This window comes from Parathielavia appendiculata (genome assembly GCF_033297405.1).
Source record: "Parathielavia appendiculata strain CBS 731.68 unplaced genomic scaffold N657scaffold_10, whole genome shotgun sequence".
In the NCBI taxonomy this organism is placed as follows: domain Eukaryota; kingdom Fungi; phylum Ascomycota; class Sordariomycetes; order Sordariales; family Chaetomiaceae; genus Parathielavia; species Parathielavia appendiculata.
Window position 1 is genome coordinate 60732 of NW_026944229.1, and position 24633 is coordinate 85364.

The window sequence follows — 24633 nt, forward strand, 5'->3', positions numbered from 1 at the left end:
CTCTTCCTCTCTCTTTCCTCTTCCTCTCTCTTTCCTCTTCCTCTCTCTTTCCTCTTCCTCTCTCTTTCCTCTTCCTCTTTATCTTTACCTTTCTGTTGCTTTTCTCTACCTTATTGTCTATGTATACCATTATGTTTTCCTCTCTTCTTTGTTTTCTTCCGATCCTTGATTTCTTTTATCTCATTTATTTCCAGTGCCCGGCAATATGCCACGCTAATAAACAAACCAGGGCTGGATTGTAGATAAGGTAGCCTTGCTATTCCCGATACTAGTGCTTACTCCTCGGATTGTGCAACAATCGTCTATGGCGGATGTCGGACTTCAGTATGGAGCCATCTGCACAGCCATGGAGATGTACAGGTATCTATTTAGTCCACGAGCTCTTGCTTTGTCCGGTCTGGATGCTCGATTTTTCTGTTTAGATGCTCAAATCTTAGATCCTCAAACCGACAAATTGAGCAATGGCTGACAATCCCACCTCCGGCCTTGGCCCGCTGCTCTCACCCGAAGCCTCTATCGTTCTGCCCGATGATGCCGACTTTGCCAAGTATACAGATCGCTGGAGACAATGGCACGCGCCGGACGTCGCTGCGGTAGTGCGAGTTGCCACTGAGGCAGACGTGCAGCAGACAGTGAGTGCCAATCAGAGGGACAGGGTTGTGAGCTGAGTGTATCACTGACCATGCTATTAAGGTACGCTTTGCTGCCCAGCATGACATCCCTTTCGTGGCGAGGGCCGGGGGACACGGGGCAACCGAGTCTTTAGGGACGGCAAAGAAGGCAATCCAGCTTGATCTCCGCTCCCTCAACCAGGTCAAAGTGTTAGAGGGCGGCACAACAGCCATCATCGGCGGCGGTGCCGACGCGAAGCACGTTGTCAATGAGTTGGAGAAGGTGGGAAAGCGAGCAGGTCAGTTTAGTCTACTGCGTTGGTCTGCCAGATGAATTCACGGAACTGACGTACTCATGCTTCCTAGTGACCGGCGTGTGCGAGAACGTGGGCATTTCCGCCGTCATCTTGGGAGGAGGTCACGGATACCTGCAGGGAAAGTACGGTCTCGCAGCCGACCAGGTCATCTCAGCACGCCTTGTTCTCGCCAATGGCGAGTTGATCACCGTGTCGGAAATCAGCCATCCAGACTTGTTCTGGGCACTCAAAGGCGCGGGTCACAACTTCGGCATTGTCACAGAGTGGGAATACCGCGTCTACGACGCTCCGGCTCACAAGTACTCTTACCAAACGTTCATCTACTCGGGAGACAAGCTAGAGGCCTTTTTTGAACTTGCCAACCGCATGCTTCAAGGTCAGCCGGCAGAGGTCACACAGTGGACATACCTCGTCGGGATTCCGCCGATTGATGCTGATCATGTAAGTGTATCCCTTTATCTCTCAGAACAGTTCATGAAACTGACGCACCCTATCTAAGCCCGTCATTTTCTTCTGCCTCGTTTATGACGGTCCGGCCGGTGCAGCGAAGGAATACGCCGCCCCGTTCCACTCAATCGGACCACTCTCCGCCCAAGCCGGGGAGGCCACTTACCACGAGCTCGCCGTCCTCACCTTCCAAGACGCGGACGGCCTCGGTTGCGCGTATGGCTCTACCTCGCTGCGCTTCCCAACCGTTCTCGAATCCTACAACCCCTCGGCCCTGCGCAAGGTTTACGACGACTTCGACGCCACCTTGCGACAAGTCCCCGAGCTCGCCCGCACAATCTGGCTCATCGAGGGCCACGCCGTCCAGGCGGTGCAGGCGGTCGACCCGAACTCGACTGCGTTTCCGCATCGGAGTGAGAATGTACTGATCTCGCCGTTCATCAACTATAAGCCCGACCCGGCTCTGGACGAGGTGGCGCAGGCGCTTGGGCGGAGGACAAGGCAGTATTTGCTAGATGGGAGCGATGACCCGACCCAGCTCAGAGCCTATGTCAACTATGCGCATGGGGATGAGCCGCTTGGGGCGGTGTATGGGTGGGAGGACTGGAGGTTGGAGAAGTTGCGGGGGCTGAAGAAGAAGTATGACCCGGAGTATCGGATGCGGTATTATGTCCCTATACTGTGAGGGTGGTTGGAGATTTGGTTGGAAATTTGAAGTAGTGGATCTCTTGAAGGGAGTCACGCCCTGTCCGACCTGGCTAGGGTGATTCCTCGGTGGAGGAGTTGCCCAAGGGGCACAGGGACGCTTTTGGAATAGGTCCTGCGCTGGGGATTCGGCACATCTGGGTCGAATCGCTCTGCATCAAACAAAACGACGAGACCGACTGTCTCGAGCAATCACCCAGTATGGCATCGATATACAGCAATGAACGTTGCAGCATCGCAGCGACAATGGGCATCAGATGGGACCCAGGGTTTTTCAGCGAGAGAGACCCTTTCACGGTCGAGGGGACCACGCTTGAATCAAGACAGTTTAGAAAGCGTCAGATATACCTCTTTAATGCGCACAACCTTGAAGTTACCGGTGCGCCCCTCAACTGCCGCGGCTGGGTCGTCCAGGAACGATGCCTAGCCTCAAGGCAACTCTCCTTTACCAGACACCAGTATACTGGGAGTGCGCAGAGCTCATTGCCTCGGAGAACTTTTCGGATGGTCTACCAGAGGGTGTGAGGGGAGAGAATGACTCAGAGATGCACTGCTGCACGGAGCTCCGCCGTCCGCAAATTCGAAGCCGAGGCTACAGTTCGAGAATGAACAAGACCGCCGTAAAGCTTGGCTCTCACTCGTCGAACCCTATTCCATGTGCGCCCTCACTCACCCCTCCGATGAGATGGTCGCCATAGCGTCGCTTACAGGGACGCTGCGGAAGCATACAGGCCATAGCTACCTGGCCGGGCTGTGGCAAAAGGATCTGGTGGACCAGCTGTGCTGGCATCGCAACGTGTACACTACGCTGATCAGCACGCGGAACGGCTACGCACCGTCCTGGTGATGGCCAGTCTTGACGGACATGTCAGCATGGACAGGGCGTATCTTGTTAAACCCTCTGGTCGCATTCGCCTTGCAGAAGTCTTGGCCGCATCGGTTACGTCGGATGATCCCCGCCGGTCTATACAGCTTTACGTCGGCCGAACTGCAAATGCGAGCAATCGCCCTGCAGGTTAGCGTTTAGTTCATTGTACGAAAATCTCACGACAATAGAAGAAGACGCGATGTCGGTGAAGTATCCGGGCGGACCAGGAGTACAGTCCCCTCCTAGACTGTGTTGTATTCACGTTTCTGTGAAATGTGTATCTCCCTGCAGATGACTGGCTATCTGAGACTGAGAGTTGGCGGCGTCCACAAGAGCAACATCGCTCAAACCTTCTGTTGGTTTTCGTCCCTAGCGGGAAGTGGTCTAGCATGACAGAAGGCCTCACACTATCGAGGGCTTCGGATCAAACCTGAAGCGGAACGTTTGTGCCAGTCAGGTGGTCCACGTGCTGGTGCAGAGAGAGGGTGTTAAAGGGTGTATACGACAGGCTAGGGCTGGATCCGGATCTGGGTTCTTGAGATTGACCTGTCAGATCCTCAACTGGCTGACTTGGTCCAAACATCGCCATAGTATACCGCTAACCGCCATGAGTCCTTGACGGCCTCCTACTATACCATCCGGTCTAAAACGATTGCATCTTTGCTGAGTGTCGTGGTTGGAGTCCTTCGTGTTCAGGGAGCGGGCTTGCCATAGATCGGGTGGAAAACGGGCTTGTTTATTTCAGCGCAGCCCCCCTAGCAACGAAGCCAGAACACCATGGACACCATGGAAACCAATATCTGTTATCGTCAACTAGGTACCTAACCAAGCAACGCTCTATGAAATGCACATATTCTATATGGGTATACAACAGCGGCCAACCTCTCACAACTCGGAAGCAACTCACACCACCTCTAGCACCAGATCAGAACTTTCTCATGACCCCGGCCTAGTCCCCGGGACAACATTCCAGCTTTTCTTGACAACAATGGCCCCCGCCGCAGACTCGGCACTCGTAGGCGGCTTCCGTCCCTCCTGCTCGTGCTCCTGGCTAACCTCGGCCTCGTACTTTAGCGAATCGCTGCCCAACGGCTGAAGTTGGATCTCAGACGAGTCGTCGTGGAGCTCCTTGAACGGCGCCCGGTTCCCGCTTAACGCTGACGGGACCTTGTTTCTGCCGCCGCTCCGGAGCGTGCTGCCTCCGTACTGGCTGTTCTCCGAGCCGGTTGAGTGGCCGCTCTTGGTGTTGTACTTGTTCACCCTGGTAAGCGGCCGGAGGAAGGGGACGCAGGCGAGCGAGAGGGCGACCGAGGGCTCAATGCCTGTGAAGATGGTGGCTAGGACGCCCGTGTATGTCATGTCCTCGAAGTAGAGGTGTGGCAGCGTAGCTTGGCGGTAGATGGTGACTGCGCAGGTCCTGGGGTAACGAAATAAGCGTGTTTGGTCGGAGAAGTGAGCGGGTTGGACGGAGGGCGAGCAAGAGATCATAGGTATACAAAGTATATATAATAGGGGGTGTGACTTACATCCACCCGACACTAAACAAGCCAATGACGACCAACTTCTTGAACGTCTCCATCTGCAGGCGGTAGATAAACGGCACCGGCATCAACAGGATGACAGCCTCAACCACGACGTTGATGCCGCCAAGCCAGATGTAGAACAATCGCTGGTCACCGCAGGTGCCGTCCATTGTCTTATCCCAGTTGAAGGCAAAGGGGCGGCACAAAAACAAAGCGCCCAAGATACCCCCCACATTCCACAAGATGATGAAGAGGCCGACCACGCGGCACGCTGTGATCATGGCTTGGGCGGGGATCACGCTTGCATACATGAACAGCACCGACAGCTTGCTGAAGCAGATGGTAAAGTTCCAGATGATGGGGAAGGCCAGGATGCCCTTGAGGAAGAGCACCAGCGTGTCCATGCCGAAGCGCTGGATGATGTCGAACCCGTGGAACCCGAACCCGCCGAGTAGTACCATGATATACATGTCGACGTGCAGGCCGATGGTGAAGAAGAGGGCCGCAACAATGCACGCATCGCTGGCATCGAGGCGTCGGTTCGTAATGTGGCCGGCCCAGAAGCGCAGGCCCACGAGGACCGTGGGGACGATGATGGCCAGGGTTGAGGTCACGATCATGGCGATTTGTCTGCCATTTTCGATGGGAATGGTCGTCTCAAGTGGTCGAGGAGGAGGAGCGCCTGTCGAGGTCATTTTCGATCTTGTCTTGGTCTGTTGATGGCCGACACGCCGTGGTCAGGAGATGAGGATGGCGCAAAGACGCCCGACGACGGGATTGCTGTGGTTAAATATGCTCTCTTTATCCAAGTTCCTCTATGTCGAGATCAGCATCCCGTCGCTCACAATGGCATAACAGTGCAAGCCCTCGTCATGATGAGCGTTCCTCTGCCATATTGCTAATTCATTTTCCAAGGTCCATGTCCCTATCCCATGCTCCTGTCCCATGTCTGGCCGACCCCTAAACTCAAAAAGCTGAAGAGCCGTTGACCGTTTGGTGACTGCTCGGCATGGCCCCCACCCGGAATGATACCGTACTGCCGGAGGCGAACAATGAATGCCGTGCTCGCCGTCCCATCACCCTCGCTTTTTTTTTTGTTTTTTTCTTTTGTTGCCACCCTCGGCATCCCTCTCGAGCCCTCTGTCCCGGGAAAAGCACAAGGCCGAGGCCTCTTTCGCGCCTTGAATGAGCCCATGATAAAATGAACCCTTGAGACCCTGCGTTCCAGACCGGTTGACAAACACAAGCAGCCCACGATGGCACCCACGTGCCTCAAGCGACCGCGCAGGAACTGTGTGATACCTGGACTCACAGACAGCCCCACGTGCTGTTCAGGTCTGCGGCCAATGGTAGATGTTATACTGGGCAGATATCAAGGAAGCTGTTGCAAAGAAGAAAAAGCCGGCGTGGGGGCGGGGACCGACTCGGACTCGGCTTTTGTTTCCGGGTGGAGACAGACACGGCCCGGCCCAACCCTCTCCGTCAGGGCCTGCCCACAAACGGTTAGCGCCGTGTATTTCGTGCATTTACGCATTTTGGGCTTGGCTTCAACGTCCAGCCATCAATCCTGTGACCTTTCGTCCATACTGTGCAGCACTCCGTACTTCGGAATTACACCTATTTCCGCTCTACCTAGGTATTGTGCAACTCTCTGATGCTTCTGTGTGGCCCTGCCTCGATGGCGGAATATTGGCAAGCATGCACTAACTAATATTCAGATGTCGTGCCAGAGAAAACGAAAGCTTGGTGCTGTCTGACCCCCACCCACAACGGAAACGGAGAAAAGAAAATGAAATACCACGCTCGGCAAGAAAGTAATCTCCTACACTGTAACATTACTGTGTACTGTGCAGGATGGTGTGCCCGCTACCAGCGCCACAGTAACTGTGTACAGTGGTTTCATGAGACAGGAGCCCTCAGTCCTGAAACTTGGCAAGAACCTTGATAAATGGGGATCCTCGCTGCAGCCGAGGGTCTGAAGTCAGTCTGAATGGCAGCTCTCTGTCCATAATCACTGCGTTAAGCAACACGCCAGCATGGGGTCGGTGCACAATGAAGCAAAAGTCGCCATCATCACGGGCGGAACGGTTGGTTGAGCTCTTCTCATCACCCCTGTTCGGTGTGATCGGGAGCTGACAAGACACGTCTCAGAGTGGCATCGGGCTCGCCCTTGCCCGTCATCTCCACGCAAAAGGCTGGCGCGTGGCCCTTGTCGGGCGACGCGCGGATGTCGGCATACAGCAGGCCTCGGCTCTCGACGCCTCGGGCGAGACCGCCGCGTTCGAGCAATGCGATGTGGCCTCGTACTCGGCGCAGGCGGCCATGTTCAAGAGCGTCTGGGCCCGCTGGGGGCGGCTGGACCTTTTGATCGCCAACGCCGGCGGCGTCGATAGCGGGTCGTGGTACAACTACCGGGGCCGCGGCGCGGCTGTCGACGACGTGCCGCCCGAGCCCGACACGACGTGCACCGACGCACACCTCAAGGGCCTTATGTGGGGGACGATGCTAGCGACGCACTTTATGCGGCACAACCAGCCCTCGCCGGGCGGCAAGATCATCGCCACCAGCAGCATGCTCGGCGTCCACCCCTGCCCGACCTTCCCCGAGTACGGCGCGGCCGAGGCCGGCGTCATCCAGTGGGTGCGGACCACCTCGGAACTGCTCAAGTCCAAGGAGAACATCACCATCAACACCGTCATGATGGGGCCGGCCATCACGCCCGTCATGCCCGGATTCGCCAAAGCTTGGCTGCCAGAGCAGTGGGTGACGTCGTGCGCTTGAATGTGGATTGTTGCTGATGTTTATACAGGCTCGTCCTCCCTGCCACTATCATCAAGGCCTATGACCTGTTCATTGACGACGACACCCGGACAGGCGAGGCGGTCGAGACGTCGCACGACGAGCTGTTCTGGTACGAAATGCCGGAACTAAAGGCTGGAGCGCGTAATGTACGTAACATGGCCGTTTACGAGCCGTGGTTCGCCATGATCCACGGCGAGAAGAGCGGCGCCGTAAATGCGCTGCACCAGGCGCCCGAGGGCAATGCCGAGGATGCCGGCCGCGTGAAGGAGTTTGAAGTAGGCGCGCAGATGTAAAATGATAAACTCAAAAGCTGTCGTTGAAGAGAAGGTAATGATTATGGCTCAACGCGTGCCCTGAGTTCTTTTAGCCTGGTCGCGGACTCCAGGCTCATTAGGGTGGGCTCCACGCTGTTACCGTAGGTAAGGAGGCGACCAAGGGGACACGCTCAGTCCCCGTTCTGTGTGAACGGTAAGGTTGAATAGTGGGGCCGGAGCTAGCTCCCAGAGTAGCCAAGGTTCGGTAACATCCATGGCTGCAACTCTCAGGAGGAGGGACGATCAACACATCTCCACTCCTCCATGAAATCATGACTGCCCCTCGACTCCTCGAGCCCCTCTCCGCACGACCCTGTTCACACTAATGCGAGCCTCGCGCTAATGCTGATGAAATACACGAAATGACCTGAGCGAGGCGGTTCCGGTCGTGAACCCCACGGTCGGGACCTTCATATCGGGGACTGTCTGGCTTCCCCTTTCACCTTGGTCTGCCTCTTTCTCTGGTTTTGACCAAGAGTTCAGGCATCTGCTCACTCACCCACGCACACCCAGACATGGGATCCATAATGCCCAACGTCAAGATCATTGCCATTACTGGCGCCACCGGCGCGCAGGGTGGCGGTGTTGTTAATGTCATGAAGAAGACGCCGGGCTGGAGAGTCCGCGCCATCACACGCAACCCAGACGGCGACGCCGCAAAGAAGCTGACTGCCGATGGCTCGGTGGAAGTTGTCCGCGCCGACTTCGATGATGAAGCGTCCCTCGTCGAAGCATTCGAGGTACATATGGCGTCCCCATCCATCTCCATCGTTGTCAGCTCTCGTCTGACTAACCTCCTCTCTCCTTCCATTCACCAGGGCGTCGCAGCCATCTTCGCCGTAACCAACTGGTGGGAAGCCCTCTTCTCGGGTAAATCCCAATGGGAAGCCGGCGAGATCGAGGAACGGCACGGCATGAACCTGGCGCGGGCGGCCGCGAAAACGCCCTCGCTCGAGCACTACCTGTGGTCGACGACGCCGAGCGCCAAGCGCATGTTCCCCGACGGCCGGCTCGAGACGCCGCACATGGACTACAAGGCTAACGTCGACGCGCGCATCAAGGCCGAGTTGCCCGACCTGGCGGCCAAGACGACCTACCTCTACTTTGGCTACTACCCGCAGAACATGGCTTACTTCCCACTGATCAAACCCATTGAATACGTGCGTCAGCTTCAAAGTGTGCCTTATAGTCTCATGTGTGTGCGTCTTGAAACAGACAGGAATGGATGCTGACACGCGAATGGACTCCGATTCCAGCCCGGAACAGGCCAATACATCCAAGTCCTCGCCACCGACCCGCACGCCAAGGTCCTCCTCTCAGGCGACATGACGATCAACCCGGGCATCTGGGTGCGTCAGGCCCTCGCCGCCGGTCCCGCCGCGTTCGGCAAGTACGCAAACGTGGCGCTTGAGAAGTGTAAGAACACACCCGGACTGTCTATAACCCCCTTTTCAGCTTCGTCGTGGCTCGTCAGACGAGGAATTCACTCCCGGAGCCCTCCCAAAACCTCTCTGGTAATGAGACACCACAGCTGACATTCTTGGTCGCTAGGGTCCTTCCAGCAGATGATGGACAAGTGGTCCGAGATCACGGGTAAGCGTGGGACGGTGATTCAGGTGTCAGAGGACGTCTGGGCCAAGCTCTGGGGTCCCGCCGGCCGGGAGCTGGCATGGCAGTTCCAGTTTGGCGAGCTCTGCGATCCGTGGGCCATCCGGGACGACTTTATCTCTCCTGAGGAGCTCGGCATCGATCCGAGTGAGGTGGTCGGGTTCGAGGGTACCATCAGGGGGTTGACCAGCGCCGGCATGTTCGATTAGTGGGGCTGAGAAGGCGATAAGAAGCGTCCCCGCGTCCTTGTTCAACGGTGGGCATTTTCTCAACAAGAGCCCGCCAGTCAGGGAAAATGGCGATATGTCGCATCAGCCACCGAGAACACCAAGGAGTATGGCGTCAAGGAGAAAGGCAAGTCAGCCGGCGAACCTTAGCTTAGGATTGAGAGGGACTGGTGACGAGAGCTCGGTAAGAGATGCAATAGGCTTGAGAAGGAGCGCCAGGACTGTCGCGAGAAATTCGTGGACTGCCTAGATAAACTTGGGGAGAAGTATAATATTCGCTGATTTTTCCGGAGAAATCATTCGGGAACATGTTAACATTCCATGTGCGCGCAACTAACAGCTTTCGTGCCGGATCACTAGTCTCGGCATGGTGTTTTTAACAATCATGTTCTCATGGATTGCCCACCGTCTGATTATGCACTCCATACTGTATCAGCACAGTAGGCCCACCTTCCACAACATTCTTAAAACACCAAATCCTGCAGCGTCTCTGATTTTATTTCTTTTCTTCTCTCTCCATGAAAGTTGAACACCCCGGGGACGCAGAATTAGGCCCGATGCTTCAAAGAGCTGGATCTTTCCGGCTCTTCATGTGTGCATTGGGTTGTATTAACCGGGCAGAGAGAAACTGGCGTCGCAAGAATTGCTACTACGCCTGGCCATCTTTGGCTGCGCGATGAGTGGGCGATCCCGTTTGGCCTCGACATTTCGATACACTCCCTCTGACATTTGACAGTATGAGATGGGAAGCTCTGCTGCTTACTTCGTAAAGCTAAGCTCCTGTTGATGGGTGCCTCAGATATCAAGACCGCTCTTCAACATCGGGTTGTAAATTCCCCTGCGAGCGGTTTCGGCCGAGTGTAAAACTGGGAACAGCCTTGATAGCTTCACTGCGCATCTGAATGCCGCCATCGCTGCTCATCATCCTGCTGGTCCTTGGCTAACGGCCTTGGAATAAGCTTGTCTTGACTTTCCCACTCTTTGTCTCACCCGGATGAACGGGTTGTCCATTTCATATCAAAGAGAAAGAAAAATGAGAAAGCGGCTTGTGGAAAACAAGAGCAAAAGAAAATACAATCGTCACCTGTAGGATTCGAACCTACGCTCCCGAAGGAACTGCCTAACAGCTAACTGTTGATTAGCAGGGCAGCGCGTTAACCACTCCGCCAAAGTGACTTGACCCAAGCTAGCTTGGGTTTCACTTCATCAACCTTGCGGGCTGAGGTCAATGTCGAACGGTTGGCATGGGCGAACTATTGTCATGTCTCAAAAATAATCGTCTTGCAGATTTCACTCCTTCCTGGCGGGTTGTATTTAATGCTACCTACGGGAGAATCCGATTTGAGTCCCCGGTCTGATGACTTGCGGTGTTTGGCTGTGAAGGGTCGGGTGCAGACAGATGCAAGCGCGACTGGGGCAACCTCTTTTCGTCCTTTCCAACGAACAGCGTCAAGCCACTTCTGCTCTTCTGTTTTCAGGTTCTTGCCAGCTCGAGTTCAAAGAACCCGCTTGGTTGCAGATACCAGGGTCCTTCTCATGTCAAACTGCTCAAAGAGGACGTTCTCCTATCCCGGAAGCTGCAGCGCTTTCAGAGGGAATGGTCCCAGGATGGATTCCAGTCCATTGTTAATTCCATCCGGTCCGGCCCTGTCTAAGGGGAGGATGCTTGCAAGAGTAACCAGACGCAATGTCTTCCACTTCAGTTTAGTTTCCCAAGTGTCGTCTAAGGTACTGCAGTCATGTCCGGCCACCAACGTGTGCCGCTCTCTTCGCTGATGCTGAGCCTGAATCGCTGATTGTCCTTCTACCACGTTTTGCCATCGAGTCTGTGGCTTCGAGATGTCTCAAGCAGACCAACGCAGGTATGCCGGAACTCCCAAGTCCCGTCACACTATCAAAACATACCTTGAACGGTCCCCATTCTCGGTCGTCGCGGCCGGCATGCCATCGAAGTCTCGGCGTGCGCTTGGAGCGTGTGCATTGCGAGCTGGATCCGGGCTGCAGCGGACCTGCGTTTGCTGTCTTGGTGCCCGGATTCAAGCCGCCAACGAACATGGCTGGATCTGGCCATAGCAGCTCCCTTGCAGCTTACCAGGTACCCAAGCCCAACGGCTGCTGCGTTGTGTTTTCCAAACGGCCACTGACGGTCCATTCGAGCCGAGTGGCTCGACTTGCTCAGAATATGTCTCATCACCCCTCCGCATGGACTGCTTCTGCGGAATTCTGTTTGCTCAGGCAGTGCTCTCTACTTGTCTCACCATCCAGCGACTTCACGGCCCGGTATTGCAATGCTGAAACGGGCTAACCCTTATCTCAGGAAGAAGGTTGCCATTGTGGGCGGCGGCTGCACTGGGATTGCCGCCCTGTGGTCGCTGAACCGCAGCCCTCACGATGCCTACATTTACGAGGCCAGCGACCGTCTTGGAGGTCATACCAACACGGTTGAGTTCACCAAGGGCAAATACAAGACGCTGGTCGACACGGGCTTCATCGTGTTCAACTCGGAGACATACCGTAGGTCCAACGGCCCCGGCCGTCTCGGGCGTGGACTGACACGAGAGCAGCGAACTTCATCAATTTCCTCGCCAATGAAGGCGTCAAGACCGTGCCAACCGAGATGAGCTTCTCCGTGTCCCGGGACGAAGGTCTCTTCGAGTGGGCTGCTTCCGGCCTAGATGCTCTCTTCTGCCAGCGAAGGAACCTCTTCTCGCCCAGAATGTGGCGCATGCTCTTCGACATGATCCGCTTCAACCAATTTGCCCTCGACGTGTTGATGGCGGATGAGCCGCCCGAACTAACAATCGGTCAATACTTGGACCGAGAGGGGTATTCGGATGCATTCCGCGACAACTACCTGATGCCGATGGCGGCGGCTGTCTGGAGCACGTACCCTGACGATGTCTGGAACACATTCCCGGACGACCACATGCTCAACTTCCCGGCTGTGACGTTGATCCGTTTCTTGTAAGATGCCTCCCCGTCCAGATCCTGGCGTGTTACTGATCGCCATCAAGGTGGAACCATCATCTGCTCTCGAGCTTCGGCGCGCGGCAACATTGGCTCACCATCGCCACAGGGTCCAAGACATATGTCGATAAAGCCATGCATGGTTTCCCTTGGAACCGTGTGCTTCTCAATACCACCGTGACCACTCTCACCAACGAAACTGATGGGCGGGTGCGCCTGCACACCAAGGACGGCGACTCCGAGGTGTTTGACCACGTCATCCTGGCGACCCATGGTGATCAAGCCTATGCGATTGTCCGCGACTCGGCGACTGAGGAGGAGAAATCCATCCTGCAGAATTTTCGCACCACAGAGAACGTGGCGGTTCTGCATTCCGACACGTCCCTGATGCCCCGGTCAGGAAAGGCTTGGTCAAGCTGGAACTGCCTGACCACGTCAACAGGACCAAAGGGCAAGGCGGCCCAGAACAAAGAGGTGTGTGTCACCTACAACATGAATATTCTGCAGCACATCCCGCGCGACGTCTTTGGCGACGTCCTTGTTACGCTCAACCCGCTGCATAAACCGGCCCCGGAAACGGTGCAGGGACGGTTCACCTACCGACACCCCCTATACACGCCGGCCGCCATCCGCGCTCAGCAGCGCTTGGACTCGATCCAGAACAAGCGCGGCATCAGCTACGCCGGAGCATGGACCAACTACGGATTTCATGAGGACGGCTTTAGCAGCGGCCTGCGTGTTGCCGCGGAGCACCTCGGCGGCAAGATACCGTTTGAGTGGAAGGACTCGACCTTCTGCCGCGGGCAGAAGCCCAATTTGGGCGCTATCGACCACTTACTCAGGGCCTGGATCGTTCTTGTGCAGGTGTTGCTCATCGAGGTGGTGGGACTGCTGGTTAAGACGGCCAGCGAGTCGGCAATCTGGCGGATGGTTCTGAGGGTGAGTGAAAGTTTGGATGGCAGACGTCGACCACAGCAGCATGAGAGGGAGGAATAGGAACCCCAGCCCGAAGCAGGGGTTGTCGACCACGTAATAAACCCCCATCTTATTATTATCAACCTTTATCTTGTTCTTCGTCTCATGCTGAAGTTGATCTCTCAGCTGGTGGCAGAACTGGTCAAGATGGCGAGAAACCGCGAATCGTCTCGTGCACTGCTCCCTTCGCAATATTTGTAAGCGTTGGGCACCGCAGGAAACTCGGAAGGAGGAGTAGGTTGTATCAGGAGTAGGCCTAGGCGCTTATGCTTTTCTAGATCGTTGCCCGACATGGAGTTATGGGACACATCGCATCCATGAAAGAAAATTGGAAGTTTGTCTTTTACCTTTGGGGCAGTTCATTGGTGTAAGTGATTTCCGGAGAGCCAAGCCCCGTCAGCCGGCGGCAGCCGCAGAGCGTGCGCCAAGAGTTTCGACAGTACTCCCAGTCCAAGGATCAGACGATCGGCGAACAACGGTTTCAGCGTCCACCTCCACCCCCCAGAACCACGACGATGAATCCAACACCGCGACTGGCCCGGCGCATAGCCGTCGAGGCGTCCTCGAGCTGGCCCTGCTTCTCTTGTCAGCGCGCCGGTGCCCAATGGCGGCCGACTGCCACCAAAGCCGCAAAATCGACCGCCAAGTCCCGGCTGGCCGGCTCGAAGCGCTTCTTCTCGCAGAGCTTCCCTCGACGACAGCAGCAGCAACAGCAGCAGCAACAAAATGCGAGGATCGGTGGCGCAGCGCCGGGGATGAATCGTATGAGTGAGATCTACAAGAGGAGGAATCGGTCGACAGCGTAGGACTTCTTGTTTCTTGGTCAGGTGTGAAGCCTAGACCAAAGCTCAGTTGGGCTGGTTTGCTTGGTGGGTGGGATGGTGCTGACAGTGGTGTTGGTATTGCTAGGTACTACACCATCAGCGTTATTCTGGGGACGGTTGCGTTTTCGTACGGCTCCGTGCCCATGTACAAGATGGTACGCCACCCTCCCTGGCCTCCTCCGATATGCTTCATTCCTCTGACAAGACTCCTCTCTGCTATAGATCTGCCAAACAACAGGTTGGGGCGGCCAGCCGGTCCGCGCCCACGGCGCTTCCTCCTCCTCGTCATCCGACCCCTCCGACCTCGCCTCCCGCCTCGAGCCCGTGACCGACGCCAAGCGGATCCGCGTAACCTTTTCGTCGTCCGTCTCAGACGTGCTGCCCTGGAAGTTCACGCCGCAGCAGCGCGAGGTGCGCGTGTTGCCGGGTGAGACGGCGCTGGCCTTCTACACGGCGACCAACCTGTCGGACAAGGACATCATAGGCGTCGCGACGTACAGCGTCACGCCCGCGCAGACGGCGCCCTATTTCAGCAAAATCCAGTGTTTTTGCTTCGAGGAGCAGCGGCTCGCAGCCGGCGAGACGGTCGACATGCCCGTGTTTTTCTATTTGGATCCGGACCTGCTCAAGGATGTGAACATGCGCGGCGTCGAGACGGTTACGTTGAATTATACCTTCTTTAGTAAGTCGCGGCTTGTTTTCGTCGGGTGATGGGAAGAGTGGGTTTCGCTAACGGTGAGCAGAGGCGAGGTATGATGATAATGGGCGGTTCAAGGGGCCGCCTGGGTTCTGAGGCGCTGGTAAAGCACGTCTCCGGTCTGTAAGGATGGTGTACTACTACTTGGAGTGCATGTACGTTTGTCCTGGATAGACGGTGCATGGCTGGATATACGGTCATGGCTTGGAAGAATAAGAACTAGACCCTTCTCCCGCGTCGACGGGTACAATCCTCCACGAAGGGGAAGATATTCACCGGATGGCCCACGGCCTGGAATGTCCGAAGATATATTACACTGGATATACAGCCATCTCACAACTTATTATTAGAACGGCCATGATGGCTCATTCGGTCGACTCCTTGGCCCTCCTCATGGCCTTCTCCATCTTCTTCACCCCCTTCATACTCTTCCGCGGCCTCGACTTGGTCTCCTTCTTAGGCTTGTTCAGCACCCACGCATTCATCGGCGGGCGGTACCCAATGAACTTGCCCTCCGGGCTGTACACATCAATAACCGGCCACTTTGGCTGCATCTCACCCTCCCTCTTCCCTTCCTTCTTCTTCTCCTCGTTTATCGGCTCGGGCCTCAAATCCAGTCTCTGAAGCGGTTGCTCCATGGTATCAGACGCGCCTCCCTCACCAGCACCGGCCCCAACCCTCCTCAAATCCTGCGGGTGAGGATACAGCTGCTTCGTGCGAACCTGCACGGCCACCTCGACCCACCCGCACCCCTCAATCAAGATGTCGATCCCCAGCACCCGGTACGGCAACCTGTCAACCTTGAGGCCCACAGCCACCTTGCTCGTGATGGGCCCCGTCCGGGCCTTGGTGACGTCGTACCGGACCTGGAACGCGCCGGCGTGCCGGGTCTTAGCGCCGGTACCGGGGACCGCGATGTTCTCCACGTTGGGCGCGTCCTCAGCCTGCGTCTGCACCGCCACCGCCTTGTTCGTCGCCGTCAGGTGCGGCGCGATGGGCGTGAAGGCGTAGGCCAGGAAGATGAGCTCGTCGTCCTGCGGCCCTACGTTGCGCGGCGTCAGCCGGATGAAGCCGCCGAGCAGGAGGGACTGGCCCGGCCGGAGGACTTGCTGTTCTGGGAGAACGCGAGATTTCATGATGAGGTCGGGCCGCTTTTCGGGGAGGACGTGGAATTCCAGTTCGTTTCGCGCGAGGCCGGGCAGGTCGATTAGTTCGCCGCGGCCGTTGCCGAAGGGAACGCGGATCGGCGAGGCGGTGGTGCCTGGGAGGGAGGAGACGACAGGCATTTCCGGGTAGTTGGTTTCGGGCCGCGGAGGCGGGAGAAGGGAGAACTCTTCGGTGGGATCAACAATCCGGCCTGGGAGAAGCGGGTTGGTGTCGTGTTCTTCTGCAACTTGTTCTGAGGTCGGTTGCGGCTGGGACTGTGGGAAAACTTTGACCGAGATTTGGTGCTTGGGTGCCTCCCAGTCCATCCTGCCTTTGGGAAAGACGGCCTCAAAGAGCTGGCTTTTGCCAACGTTGGCCTTGCCCACCATCCAGCCAGCACCGCCGCGATTCCAGATCTCTTCCTTGAGCTCCTTGGTCCACCAACTCCTCTTCGCACTGACGCAGTGTACGTTTCCGAGCCTGATGCGACCGCCAACTCTTCCCAAAGCCTGTCGCAGCGTCTCCTTGAGGTAGGGCATCAAGGAGTCGACCTGTTCCTTCTTGGGCGCCAGGAGATCGGATCTGCTGATGATGAAGCTCATATCCATCCGTCTCCCATGCTGGAACTTGACCGGTTTCGCTCTGCGGTTCTGCGTGCGTAATGTGATATCCAACAGACTATGAAGCCTCGAGAGGAGGGACATGGGGAAGTCGGCGGCGTCCAGGACATGGTACACATGGTTGTTCTTGTAGGGTGACTCTTCGATAGTGTCTCGCAGGGACTCGATGCTGGGATGGTAAATCGAATTGCCGGCCGAGTGATGGATGAGTGTGTGGCAGCGGTCGCAAAGGGGAGGCTTGTCCACTGTGGGCGCAGCTTGCTCAGGGGCACGCTCCGGGAGCAAAGCTCTCAAGTTTATGCCCTGTCGTTCCAGGGCGTCGACATCCACCGCCTGCAGCGTTTTTTGTATGATTTGATCGGGATCGGAGGCCCTCTTATGTTCCTTTTCCTCCAACAGACCGAGGTACTGCCTGACAACCTTGCGCGACACATCATAATAGCCGGCTTCGTTGGGGACGGTGGTTTGCGATAGAGCGCCGCATCCATGGCATTGTAGCGGCAGCGTCTTCGTAGGCTGCTTGGTCAATGGCGACGACTCAGTGCTTGTTACTTCGGTAGGTTGCGTATGGAGTCGACGGGCTTGAATGCGTGGCGCGTTGCATTGTCGACGCCCAGCGAAGGGCTCCCGCGACAACGAGCGGAATGCCGGGCAGAGATACAGCGGCAATTCGGATGTCGGTGTGCTACGCTCAATATTGAAGACCCTTCCTAGCCATCTGGAGGATAGCGCGCGGGCCGGGGCCATGATGAGAGAAACGGTTCAGAACGTTGACCTGTTGCTTCCCTCCCGTCGCTGTCTGGGGCGTCAAGTTTAGAATGTGAGTCGGATGCAGGAAAATCTAAGCTCGGAAACTTTTGGCAGGGGTTGCGGCAGGCATCAGATCTGGGGCCCCGAATGGAATCCCTCGAGCCCCTGTCCGTGGAACGAGCTCCGGCCGGCAAAGGCGGTGAAGAGAACCGAAGCGAAGGCCAAAAATTTCCGGGGTCACTCAATCAAGTGATCCCTGGTCTAGCCGGCGCCCGGTTCGCAACGTCCATATCTACCTACCTTAGCCCAACTTGTGTGTCTCAACGCAGAGGCTCAGAACATCCCAAGATGGTGGGCGTCATCCGCCGCATGAATAAGCTCAATGCAGTAAGTATCTGCGAAGCCAGTGGCAGCAGACCGATTCGCTAACATGCCTTGCAGAAGGTAACGTAAACCCTGCGATTTCTCCCCGTCGAAGCCATCCAAGTCTCGACACCTGCACGACAACACAGCTGAACTCTTTGCAGCTGGTCAGGATAAGAAATGGCCCGGGAGCGGCAGTCCTTCCGCAGGACGTAACGCGGATACATATGGAGTTTGCTCACAAGTTCAACAACGGACACATGGGACCAAGGTGCGGGCGAACCCCTCCTGCTGTCGCGGGTCGCAATCGTTGAACTTACAAAACTGGCGGCAGGAAATTTTGGCAAGATGCTCTCCCACGACTAAAGTACTGGAACCCGGCGGTGCCCATGGTGGTCAACCGAACGCACGATCAAGAGGGGCCCGCGACGCTGACGCTCTACTTCCGCGAACCCGGCGCGACACTCAAATCAGACGTCCCGCAGCCTGGCTCATCAACAGACGGGTTTGCCAAAGCGCCCACGCCGGCCGAGGGCGAGCGCGCCGTCACCATCGACATGAAGAACAGGCGGTCCGAGGCCATACTCAAGGAGTTTATGGACAAGAGCGGCGCGGTGCCGGTGAAGCCCACCGCGCAGGACGAGCTCTTGATGCGTGAGGTTGAGGAGCGGGAGGTGCAGAGCCGTATCGACTATGAGCGGATCAGGAAGTTGAACGAGGAGGCGAAGAGGGAGAAGGCGATGCTTGCGCAGGCGCAATCTGAGGCCGCGGCTATCAGGGGCGAGTCATAAGAGGCCAGGTTAACGCAGCGGGTGAGTGGGTGTTTTGCTGAGAGGCAGAGGAGTTTTGCGTGTATATCATTTGTAAATTACTGCCCCTGCGTCAAGGGCATGAGCCTGTATGAAGGTTCTGCACGGCGGAGATAGACATTGTCTGCACTCGGAAAGGCACATCGGGCTACTGTACATGGACAAGTTACGGAATGTACCAGAACAGCGCGGTGTCATGACGGCGTGGTGATGCGTTCGGACTGGCTCGGAGAGATAGTTCAAGGGTGAACGGCGATTCAGGTCAAGTGTTGCTACGGACACACCCCCCACCCCCAATAATCGACAAGAGGGCGGTTGATTCAACTCTCTTCTTGACTAAACACATGAAATGTTTGATTATATAGAGCTGCAGGATTCTCCGTGTCTGACAGAATGAACTTGAGGTCACACTGATGAGGGGATGGGCCACCCTAGGGAAGTGTGTAAGGTAAGGTCACGTTGAGTGGGTACGGAGGTCCATCCGTGCAGCGCCAAGCCACTCCCATGTCTCGCTGACGAGCAAAAGGCCACGAACTTGCCTGCAATGCATCGTATCCCCTTTTTCTCAGCTCAGCTCTGCAAGCTCAACTTGACATCGAGGAGCCGACGACTTCTATTTCTCCGCCTTTCTTTACTGTGTTTCCTTCAGTTTTGGGAGGACGCAGTCTGTTGGGTGCGAAATCTGCCACTGGTAGCTTTTGCTCGCAACGGCTTTTACCGTTTTGAATTACTTCGACACGCTCGTTTGACCCGTTTTAATATTCGCATCACCGAATATCATACGCGCCCGCGCGACCCCTGAGCACGGCTACATCACAGGTTGTCCCGTCTTGCGCAGGTAGACAAGGGCGAACAATAACAACATGGCCTCTGGATACGACAGGGCCGCTGTCGTCTCCGGCGCCGATCTGGGCGACGCGGCCAGGCGACGCAATGTTCCGGGCACGCCGCAACAGGTCCTCGTCCCCCAGCAGCAAGCCGATGACAAGAAGAGGGCGCCAAAGCAACTGTCCGTTCTCCAATTCCTCGACCAGTGGGAATGGGTCATTGCCCCGATCGTCTTCACCGCTCTCGCCTTCTTCACCCGTCTCTACAAGATTGGCCTCTCCCCAATTGTGACATGGGACGAAGCTCAGTCAGTCGATCCCAAATAGCCTCGCCTCGCACAAGCTCGCTGACGAAGCCTTCATCACCAGCTTTGGAAAGTTCGGCAGCCACTACCTGAAGCGCGAATTCTACTTCGACGTGCATGCAAGTTGGCTTCCTTCCGCATATGCACTCCAACTGTCATTGCTAACCCCCACGTAGCCCCCCGCCGGAAAGCTCCTCGTCGGCCTCAGCGGCTATCTCGCCGGGTACAATGGTTCCTTCGAGTTTAAGTCAGGCGAGACCTACCCGCCCGAGCTGAACTACACCTTCATGCGCCAGTTCAACGCCTTCTGGGGCGCCGTCTGCGTGCCAATGGCTTACTGGACCGCCAAGGAGCTCAAGCTGCGCCGCGCCGCCGTCTGGCTTGTCACTCTGATGGTCCTCTGCGAGAACTCGTATACCACCATCAGCCGTTTCATTCTCCTCGATTCAATGCTCCTATTTGGCACCGTCGCCACCACCCTCTGCTGGGCCAAGTTCCACAACCAGCGCAGGAACAGCTTCGAGCCGGAGTGGTTCTTCTGGCTGTTCATGACTGGCCTGAGCATCGGTTTTGTCACTAGCGTCAAGCTGGTGGGCCTCTTCGTCACGGCTCTTGTCGGCCTGTACACCATTGAGGATCTGTGGAACAAGTTCGGCGACACCAAGATGCCCATAGTAGGTTTGGTTTGCGGATAGGCTCCTCTTTGAATCTGTGTGCTGACGGATACAGCCCGTACTGGGTGCGCACGTCGCCGCCCGCGTTGTTGGCCTCATCATCCTGCCCTTCCTCGTCTATCTGCTGAGCTTTGCCATCCATTTCGCCGTGCTCACCAACAGCGGCCCTGGCGACGCCCAGATGTCTTCGCTCTTCCAGGCCAATCTTCGCGGCACTGAGGTCGGCAGGGACAGCCCCTTGGAGGTTGCCTACGGCTCAATGGTCACCATTAAGAACATGGGTTACGGCGGCGGTCTGCTCCACTCCCACGTCCAGACGTATCCTGAGGGCTCCACCCAGCAGCAAGTGACGTGCTACCACCACAAGGATGCCAACAACAACTGGTTCTTCTATCCCAACCGCCGCGACGCCCCCTATGACCCTGCGGCCGACCCTCGCTTCATCGCCGACGGCGAGACTATCCGTTTGCTTCACTCGCAGACCGGCCGAAACCTGCACTCGCACCAGATCGCTGCTCCCATCTCCAAGTCTCACTGGGAGGTTTCGTGTTACGGCAACGCGACCATCGGCGATGAAAAGGACCACTGGAAGGTTGAAGTTGTCAGCGACGTCGCCTCGCGCGACAGGAGCAGGATCCGTACTCTCACCACCGCTTTCCGCCTGAAGCACGAGGTTCTGGGCTGCTATCTCCGCGCTGGCAACGTCAACCTGCCTCAGTGGGGCTTCAAGCAGATCGAGGTCACCTGTACTAAGGAGAACAACCCACGCGATACCTACACCCATTGGAACATTGAGGCCCACGTCAACGAGAAGCGTAAGTTGGCGGTCTTTTCCAAGCCTGAACTGTGAGGGGCTAACCACATACAGTGCCTCCTGGTGACCCTGGCCAGTACAAATCTCCCTTCCTGAAGGACTTTATCCACCTGGTATGTTCACCCTGCGACAGCCGAACCATATCGAGGAAGCGACACTAATCCTTCACAGAACGTCGCCATGATGACCTCCAACAACGCCCTCGTCCCCGACCCTGACAAGCAAGACGACCTGGCCTCGCAGTGGTGGCAGTGGCCCATCCTGCACGTCGGCCTGCGCATGTGCAGCTGGGACGACAAGATCGTCAAGTACTTTTTGCTCGGCAACCCCGTGGTCTACTGGGGCTCAACCGCCGCCCTCGGCGTCTTCGCCTTGCTCGTCGTGTGGTACACGCTCCGCTGGCAGCGCGGCTACCGCGAGCTGTCGCAGCCCGAGATTGACCAGATCCACTACGCCGGCTTGTACCCCGTCGCCGGCTGGTTCCTGCACTACCTGCCCTTCGTCATCATGGCCCGCGTTACGTACGTGCACCACTACTACCCGGCGCTGTACTTTGCTATCCTGACGTTCGGCTTCCTGGCCGACTGGTTCCTCCGCAACCAGAAGACGGCTGTGCAGTGGGGTGTGTATGCGGTGCTCTACGCCACTGTCATCGGGCTGTATATCTATTTCATGCCCATCTGCTGGGGCATGACGGGGCCGAATAAGAAGTACAGCTACATGAAGTGGTTTGACACGTGGAGAATGTCGGATGCGTGAGGAGAGGATGAAGAAGTGTGGCTGGAGGATAAGAGGGTCGATCTAATCTCATCCGTCGTGTACGATGATATCAAAGTTGTCTGAGTGAGATGGGAAGGAGGGGAGGCTCGCCCTGGAATTGAACCGGCCATGCATGGTCCATGCCATCTCTGCTCTGAATGGTGTTTTCTTAGATCTAGTGCCGGTCTGGGCTTTATTTGGTTCCATTGGGAGGCGTGCGAGCAAACAAAATAAAGCATAAAGGAAGGAAATGGGAATCGAAGGTAAAAGGGAGATGTGGCGAAAGCTATGCTGAGTGCTCTGAGGGAGAACGGGAGTCAACCTAGCTAGCTACTCCCTAGACTCTATAATTTCCAAGCGAAGGTCTCTTTTGTTAGACGGGACTTGTTGAATCCAACCTCTGTCTCATCTTTGCTAGTGGTGCCAATCTGCTGGGGTTGAGTACCCCAGTGTCTCAATACATTGTGTATATTGAGGCTTCCCGAACACATAGCTGCCTCTTGTTATACGGCAACGGTCCGGTAGCATCACAAAACGGTTGGTGTAATTAACTTTTGTCTCGGATTTTGGCCTCGTGGCACGTTAACATTACTATTGATACAACGCCAGCCGCCCGTTGTTGCTCTCTGTTCCTTTACAGGTCGGTCTTAACTAAACCAACATGATACATCCGTCGGTCTTAACTAAACCAACATGATACATCCGTTGTGTTCAACAGCAACCCCCGCCGCTCTTATTGACGTTGCTCGTTAACCTGACCGGCTTACTCGCACATCCTGCTCCTCCTCCTCCCCCGGCACTCGGCCCCTTGACCCCGGACCGCCTATCGTTCAGGTCATATTTCCCCGCCTGAATGTTCTGAAATATCCTCTCGGCTACCCTCATGAAAGCCATCTCGACGTTCTCCCCACTCTTAGCGCTCGTCTCAACATACTCGAGTATCCCATTCCGCCGTGCCCATTCCTCCGCCTCTTGCCTCGTCACCTCCCTCCGATTCCCTCCGATTCCCCCGAGCACTGTTCCTCCGGCCCCTGCTTCTTGCTGCTGCTGCTGTCCTTCTGCTTCTTCGGGGGCGTGCGGAGAGGCGAGATCGGCCTTGTTGCCGACCAGCACGACGACAATGTCGGGCTCGGCGATCTGCCGGAGGTCGTTCAGCCAGTCAGTCACGTGCTGGAAGGTGGACCTGCGCGTGAGGTCGAAGACGAGGAGCGCGCCCGACGCGCCGCGGAAGTAGGAGCGCGTGACTGACTTGTACGTCTCTTGGCCGGCTGTATCCCATAAAGAAAGCTTCATGTGCTTCTGCGGTGGTGGTGGGTGTTGCTTGGCTTTTTCTATTATCGGCGGCGGGGGGAGACCTTGCTTGGTCGTGCTTGGGCTTGCTCCTGGGCCTGGGCCATCGGGGTTGGTATCGTTGGCGGGGGGGTCGGCCACATCGTTGTCGGCGTGTGGTGAAGGTTGTCGGGGTTGGGATAGGGTGGTGGTGGTGCTGGAGTAGGGCGGTCCGACGGGAACGATGCGCGAGCCGAATTCAACGCCGATGGTCACGTCGTGGTACGGGACGAAGCGCCCTTCGCAGAGCCGGATCGTGAGTGAGGATTTACCGCAGCCAGAGTCGCCTATGCATACCAGCTTTGCGATGTAATCCCAGGGTGCGGAGGACATGGCGAGGGTGAGGGATGGACTTCTCGGGCCGGGGAGGAATGGGGAAGGGCTTGCTCGCTGACGTCAAAGTGTTGGCAAATTCACGCTCTTTGACCAGTTTATCAAGAAGGAAAGACTAATATAGAATCAGTATGTCGTCTGTCGACTTGGTTGTCGTCGTCTGCTTGATGTTGTGACGAAAGCTTGTGCGCGAAGTGGTCTTGTTGAAACTGGCTCAGGACGGCCACCTGAAACGATAGTTGAAAACGATGGCAAGATACAGGGGCGTGGGGCAACAAGTGTGACACCGAAGATGCTTTAAGCAGACATCAGAAGCTACACTTGAGCTTGGGTTGACGATTGAGCCGCAGCATGGTTTTGCGTGTAGTGTTGAGTTGGCAGCCAATCCGTGCTGCTGAAGCTGCGGTGCTCCGCCAACTGCCACCTGGAGGTGGATGGGGCGATCAGCAGGGTATGGGCTCGTTCCGGCAGCTGATGGGACCCGGCCCAAAACGGCATCAGTGACGCAACTGGCCGATAATACCCAACCAGCTGTTTCAGACACACTGCAACACTCACCGACCCCTTCTGCCCTAGATTACCATTGTTTCTCCTTTCTTCTTTTCATACTTAAAATTAACTATCAAGTAGATACTGGCCTCATTCAGCCATCGTTTATTTGGCGGTTATCGCCTGGAGGATCTTCCAGCAGGAACATCTCACAGTCGATATGCATCAATCGATGGAGATTTCCTTTAGTTATTTATCTACAAGGATAGCTCTGGCTTGGCGTATCGGAACTGTCAAGTGGGTCTGCAGGTTGGGTCACCGCCTCGCAGTCACGCCTAGATGGATGGCTTCCGCCTCGTGAGCAACCCCGGCGACTGTGCTGCCTGTTCATCCATCATTGTCGCCCTGATGCGACGTCCTTTTCGTTCTGCACAACAAAACCTGCCTTTTCGTCCTACGACACAGGCCACACAAACCAGACGCTACCGACCTCAGGATATATCTAATATTTCGCCTCTCCCAGCACTGCC

At 56.4% G+C, this 24633-nt stretch overlaps 11 protein-coding genes and 1 non-coding gene across 12 annotated transcripts; 8 read left to right on the top strand and 4 right to left on the bottom strand.

Annotated features, from left to right (window-relative positions):
• The first annotated feature begins 270 nt into the window (after positions 1-270).
• N657DRAFT_691756 (FAD-binding domain-containing protein) lies at positions 271-2403 on the top strand. The gene is made up of 4 exons (XM_062797124.1): positions 271-632; positions 694-910; positions 978-1369; positions 1428-2403. The coding sequence occupies exons 1-4, from the start codon at positions 462-464 to the stop codon at positions 2058-2060; spliced, it is 1413 nt and encodes a 470-aa protein (XP_062645538.1). The 5' UTR covers positions 271-461; the 3' UTR covers positions 2061-2403.
• N657DRAFT_532337 (uncharacterized protein) lies at positions 2150-2368 on the top strand (the record flags this gene model as incomplete). Its single annotated transcript, XM_062787737.1, has 1 exon — positions 2150-2368. A coding segment is annotated over one exon (219 nt), but the record flags the coding sequence as incomplete, so codon positions are not given.
• A 221-nt stretch (positions 2404-2624) lies between the features above and the next one.
• N657DRAFT_647247 (uncharacterized protein) lies at positions 2625-3072 on the top strand. The gene has a single exon (XM_062793273.1). The coding sequence runs from the start codon at positions 2736-2738 to the stop codon at positions 2925-2927; it is 192 nt and encodes a 63-aa protein (XP_062645540.1). The 5' UTR covers positions 2625-2735; the 3' UTR covers positions 2928-3072.
• Positions 3073-3884: 812 nt separating this feature from the next.
• On the bottom strand, positions 3885-5166 carry N657DRAFT_576470 (uncharacterized protein; the record flags this gene model as incomplete). Its single annotated transcript, XM_062789179.1, has 2 exons — positions 3885-4365; positions 4475-5166. 2 exons carry the CDS (start codon positions 5164-5166, stop codon positions 3885-3887), a joined length of 1173 nt encoding a protein of 390 aa, XP_062645541.1.
• A 1035-nt stretch (positions 5167-6201) lies between these two features.
• Positions 6202-7755, top strand: N657DRAFT_622099 (NAD(P)-binding protein). The gene is made up of 3 exons (XM_062790641.1): positions 6202-6558; positions 6623-7230; positions 7281-7755. Exons 1-3 carry the CDS (start codon positions 6508-6510, stop codon positions 7564-7566), a joined length of 945 nt encoding a protein of 314 aa, XP_062645542.1. The 5' UTR covers positions 6202-6507; the 3' UTR covers positions 7567-7755.
• Positions 7756-7850: 95 nt separating this feature from the next.
• On the top strand, positions 7851-9726 carry N657DRAFT_647251 (NAD(P)-binding protein). Its single transcript, XM_062793274.1, has 4 exons — positions 7851-8327; positions 8406-8747; positions 8844-9003; positions 9139-9726. The coding sequence occupies exons 1-4, from the start codon at positions 8115-8117 to the stop codon at positions 9402-9404; spliced, it is 981 nt and encodes a 326-aa protein (XP_062645543.1). The 5' UTR covers positions 7851-8114; the 3' UTR covers positions 9405-9726.
• Positions 9727-10500: 774 nt separating this feature from the next.
• Positions 10501-10598, bottom strand: N657DRAFT_t108. Its single transcript has one exon. It is a non-coding gene; the product is annotated as a tRNA-Ser (tRNA).
• Positions 10599-11710: 1112 nt separating this feature from the next.
• On the top strand, positions 11711-14981 carry N657DRAFT_682285 (uncharacterized protein; the record flags this gene model as incomplete). The annotated part of the gene is made up of 7 exons (XM_062796467.1): positions 11711-11936; positions 11987-12386; positions 12437-13328; positions 13955-14166; positions 14274-14343; positions 14411-14870; positions 14932-14981. 7 exons carry the CDS (start codon positions 11711-11713, stop codon positions 14979-14981), a joined length of 2310 nt encoding a protein of 769 aa, XP_062645544.1.
• On the bottom strand, positions 14971-17468 carry N657DRAFT_647256 (uncharacterized protein). Its single transcript, XM_062793275.1, has one exon. It carries the CDS (start codon positions 17396-17398, stop codon positions 15251-15253), a length of 2148 nt encoding a protein of 715 aa, XP_062645545.1. The 5' UTR covers positions 17399-17468; the 3' UTR covers positions 14971-15250.
• Positions 17469-17705: 237 nt separating this feature from the next.
• On the top strand, positions 17706-18919 carry N657DRAFT_673048 (uncharacterized protein). Its single transcript, XM_062795671.1, has 3 exons — positions 17706-17788; positions 17926-18035; positions 18099-18919. Exons 1-3 carry the CDS (start codon positions 17750-17752, stop codon positions 18553-18555), a joined length of 606 nt encoding a protein of 201 aa, XP_062645546.1. The 5' UTR covers positions 17706-17749; the 3' UTR covers positions 18556-18919.
• Positions 18920-19103: 184 nt separating this feature from the next.
• On the top strand, positions 19104-22334 carry N657DRAFT_622116 (glycosyltransferase family 39 protein). Its single transcript, XM_062790642.1, has 6 exons — positions 19104-19708; positions 19770-19824; positions 19882-20379; positions 20435-21194; positions 21248-21306; positions 21365-22334. The coding sequence occupies exons 1-6, from the start codon at positions 19437-19439 to the stop codon at positions 21950-21952; spliced, it is 2232 nt and encodes a 743-aa protein (XP_062645547.1). The 5' UTR covers positions 19104-19436; the 3' UTR covers positions 21953-22334.
• A 174-nt stretch (positions 22335-22508) lies between these two features.
• Positions 22509-23677, bottom strand: N657DRAFT_647259 (uncharacterized protein). Its single transcript, XM_062793276.1, has one exon. It carries the CDS (start codon positions 23612-23614, stop codon positions 22664-22666), a length of 951 nt encoding a protein of 316 aa, XP_062645548.1. The 5' UTR covers positions 23615-23677; the 3' UTR covers positions 22509-22663.
• Between the last annotated feature and the right edge of the window lie 956 nt (positions 23678-24633).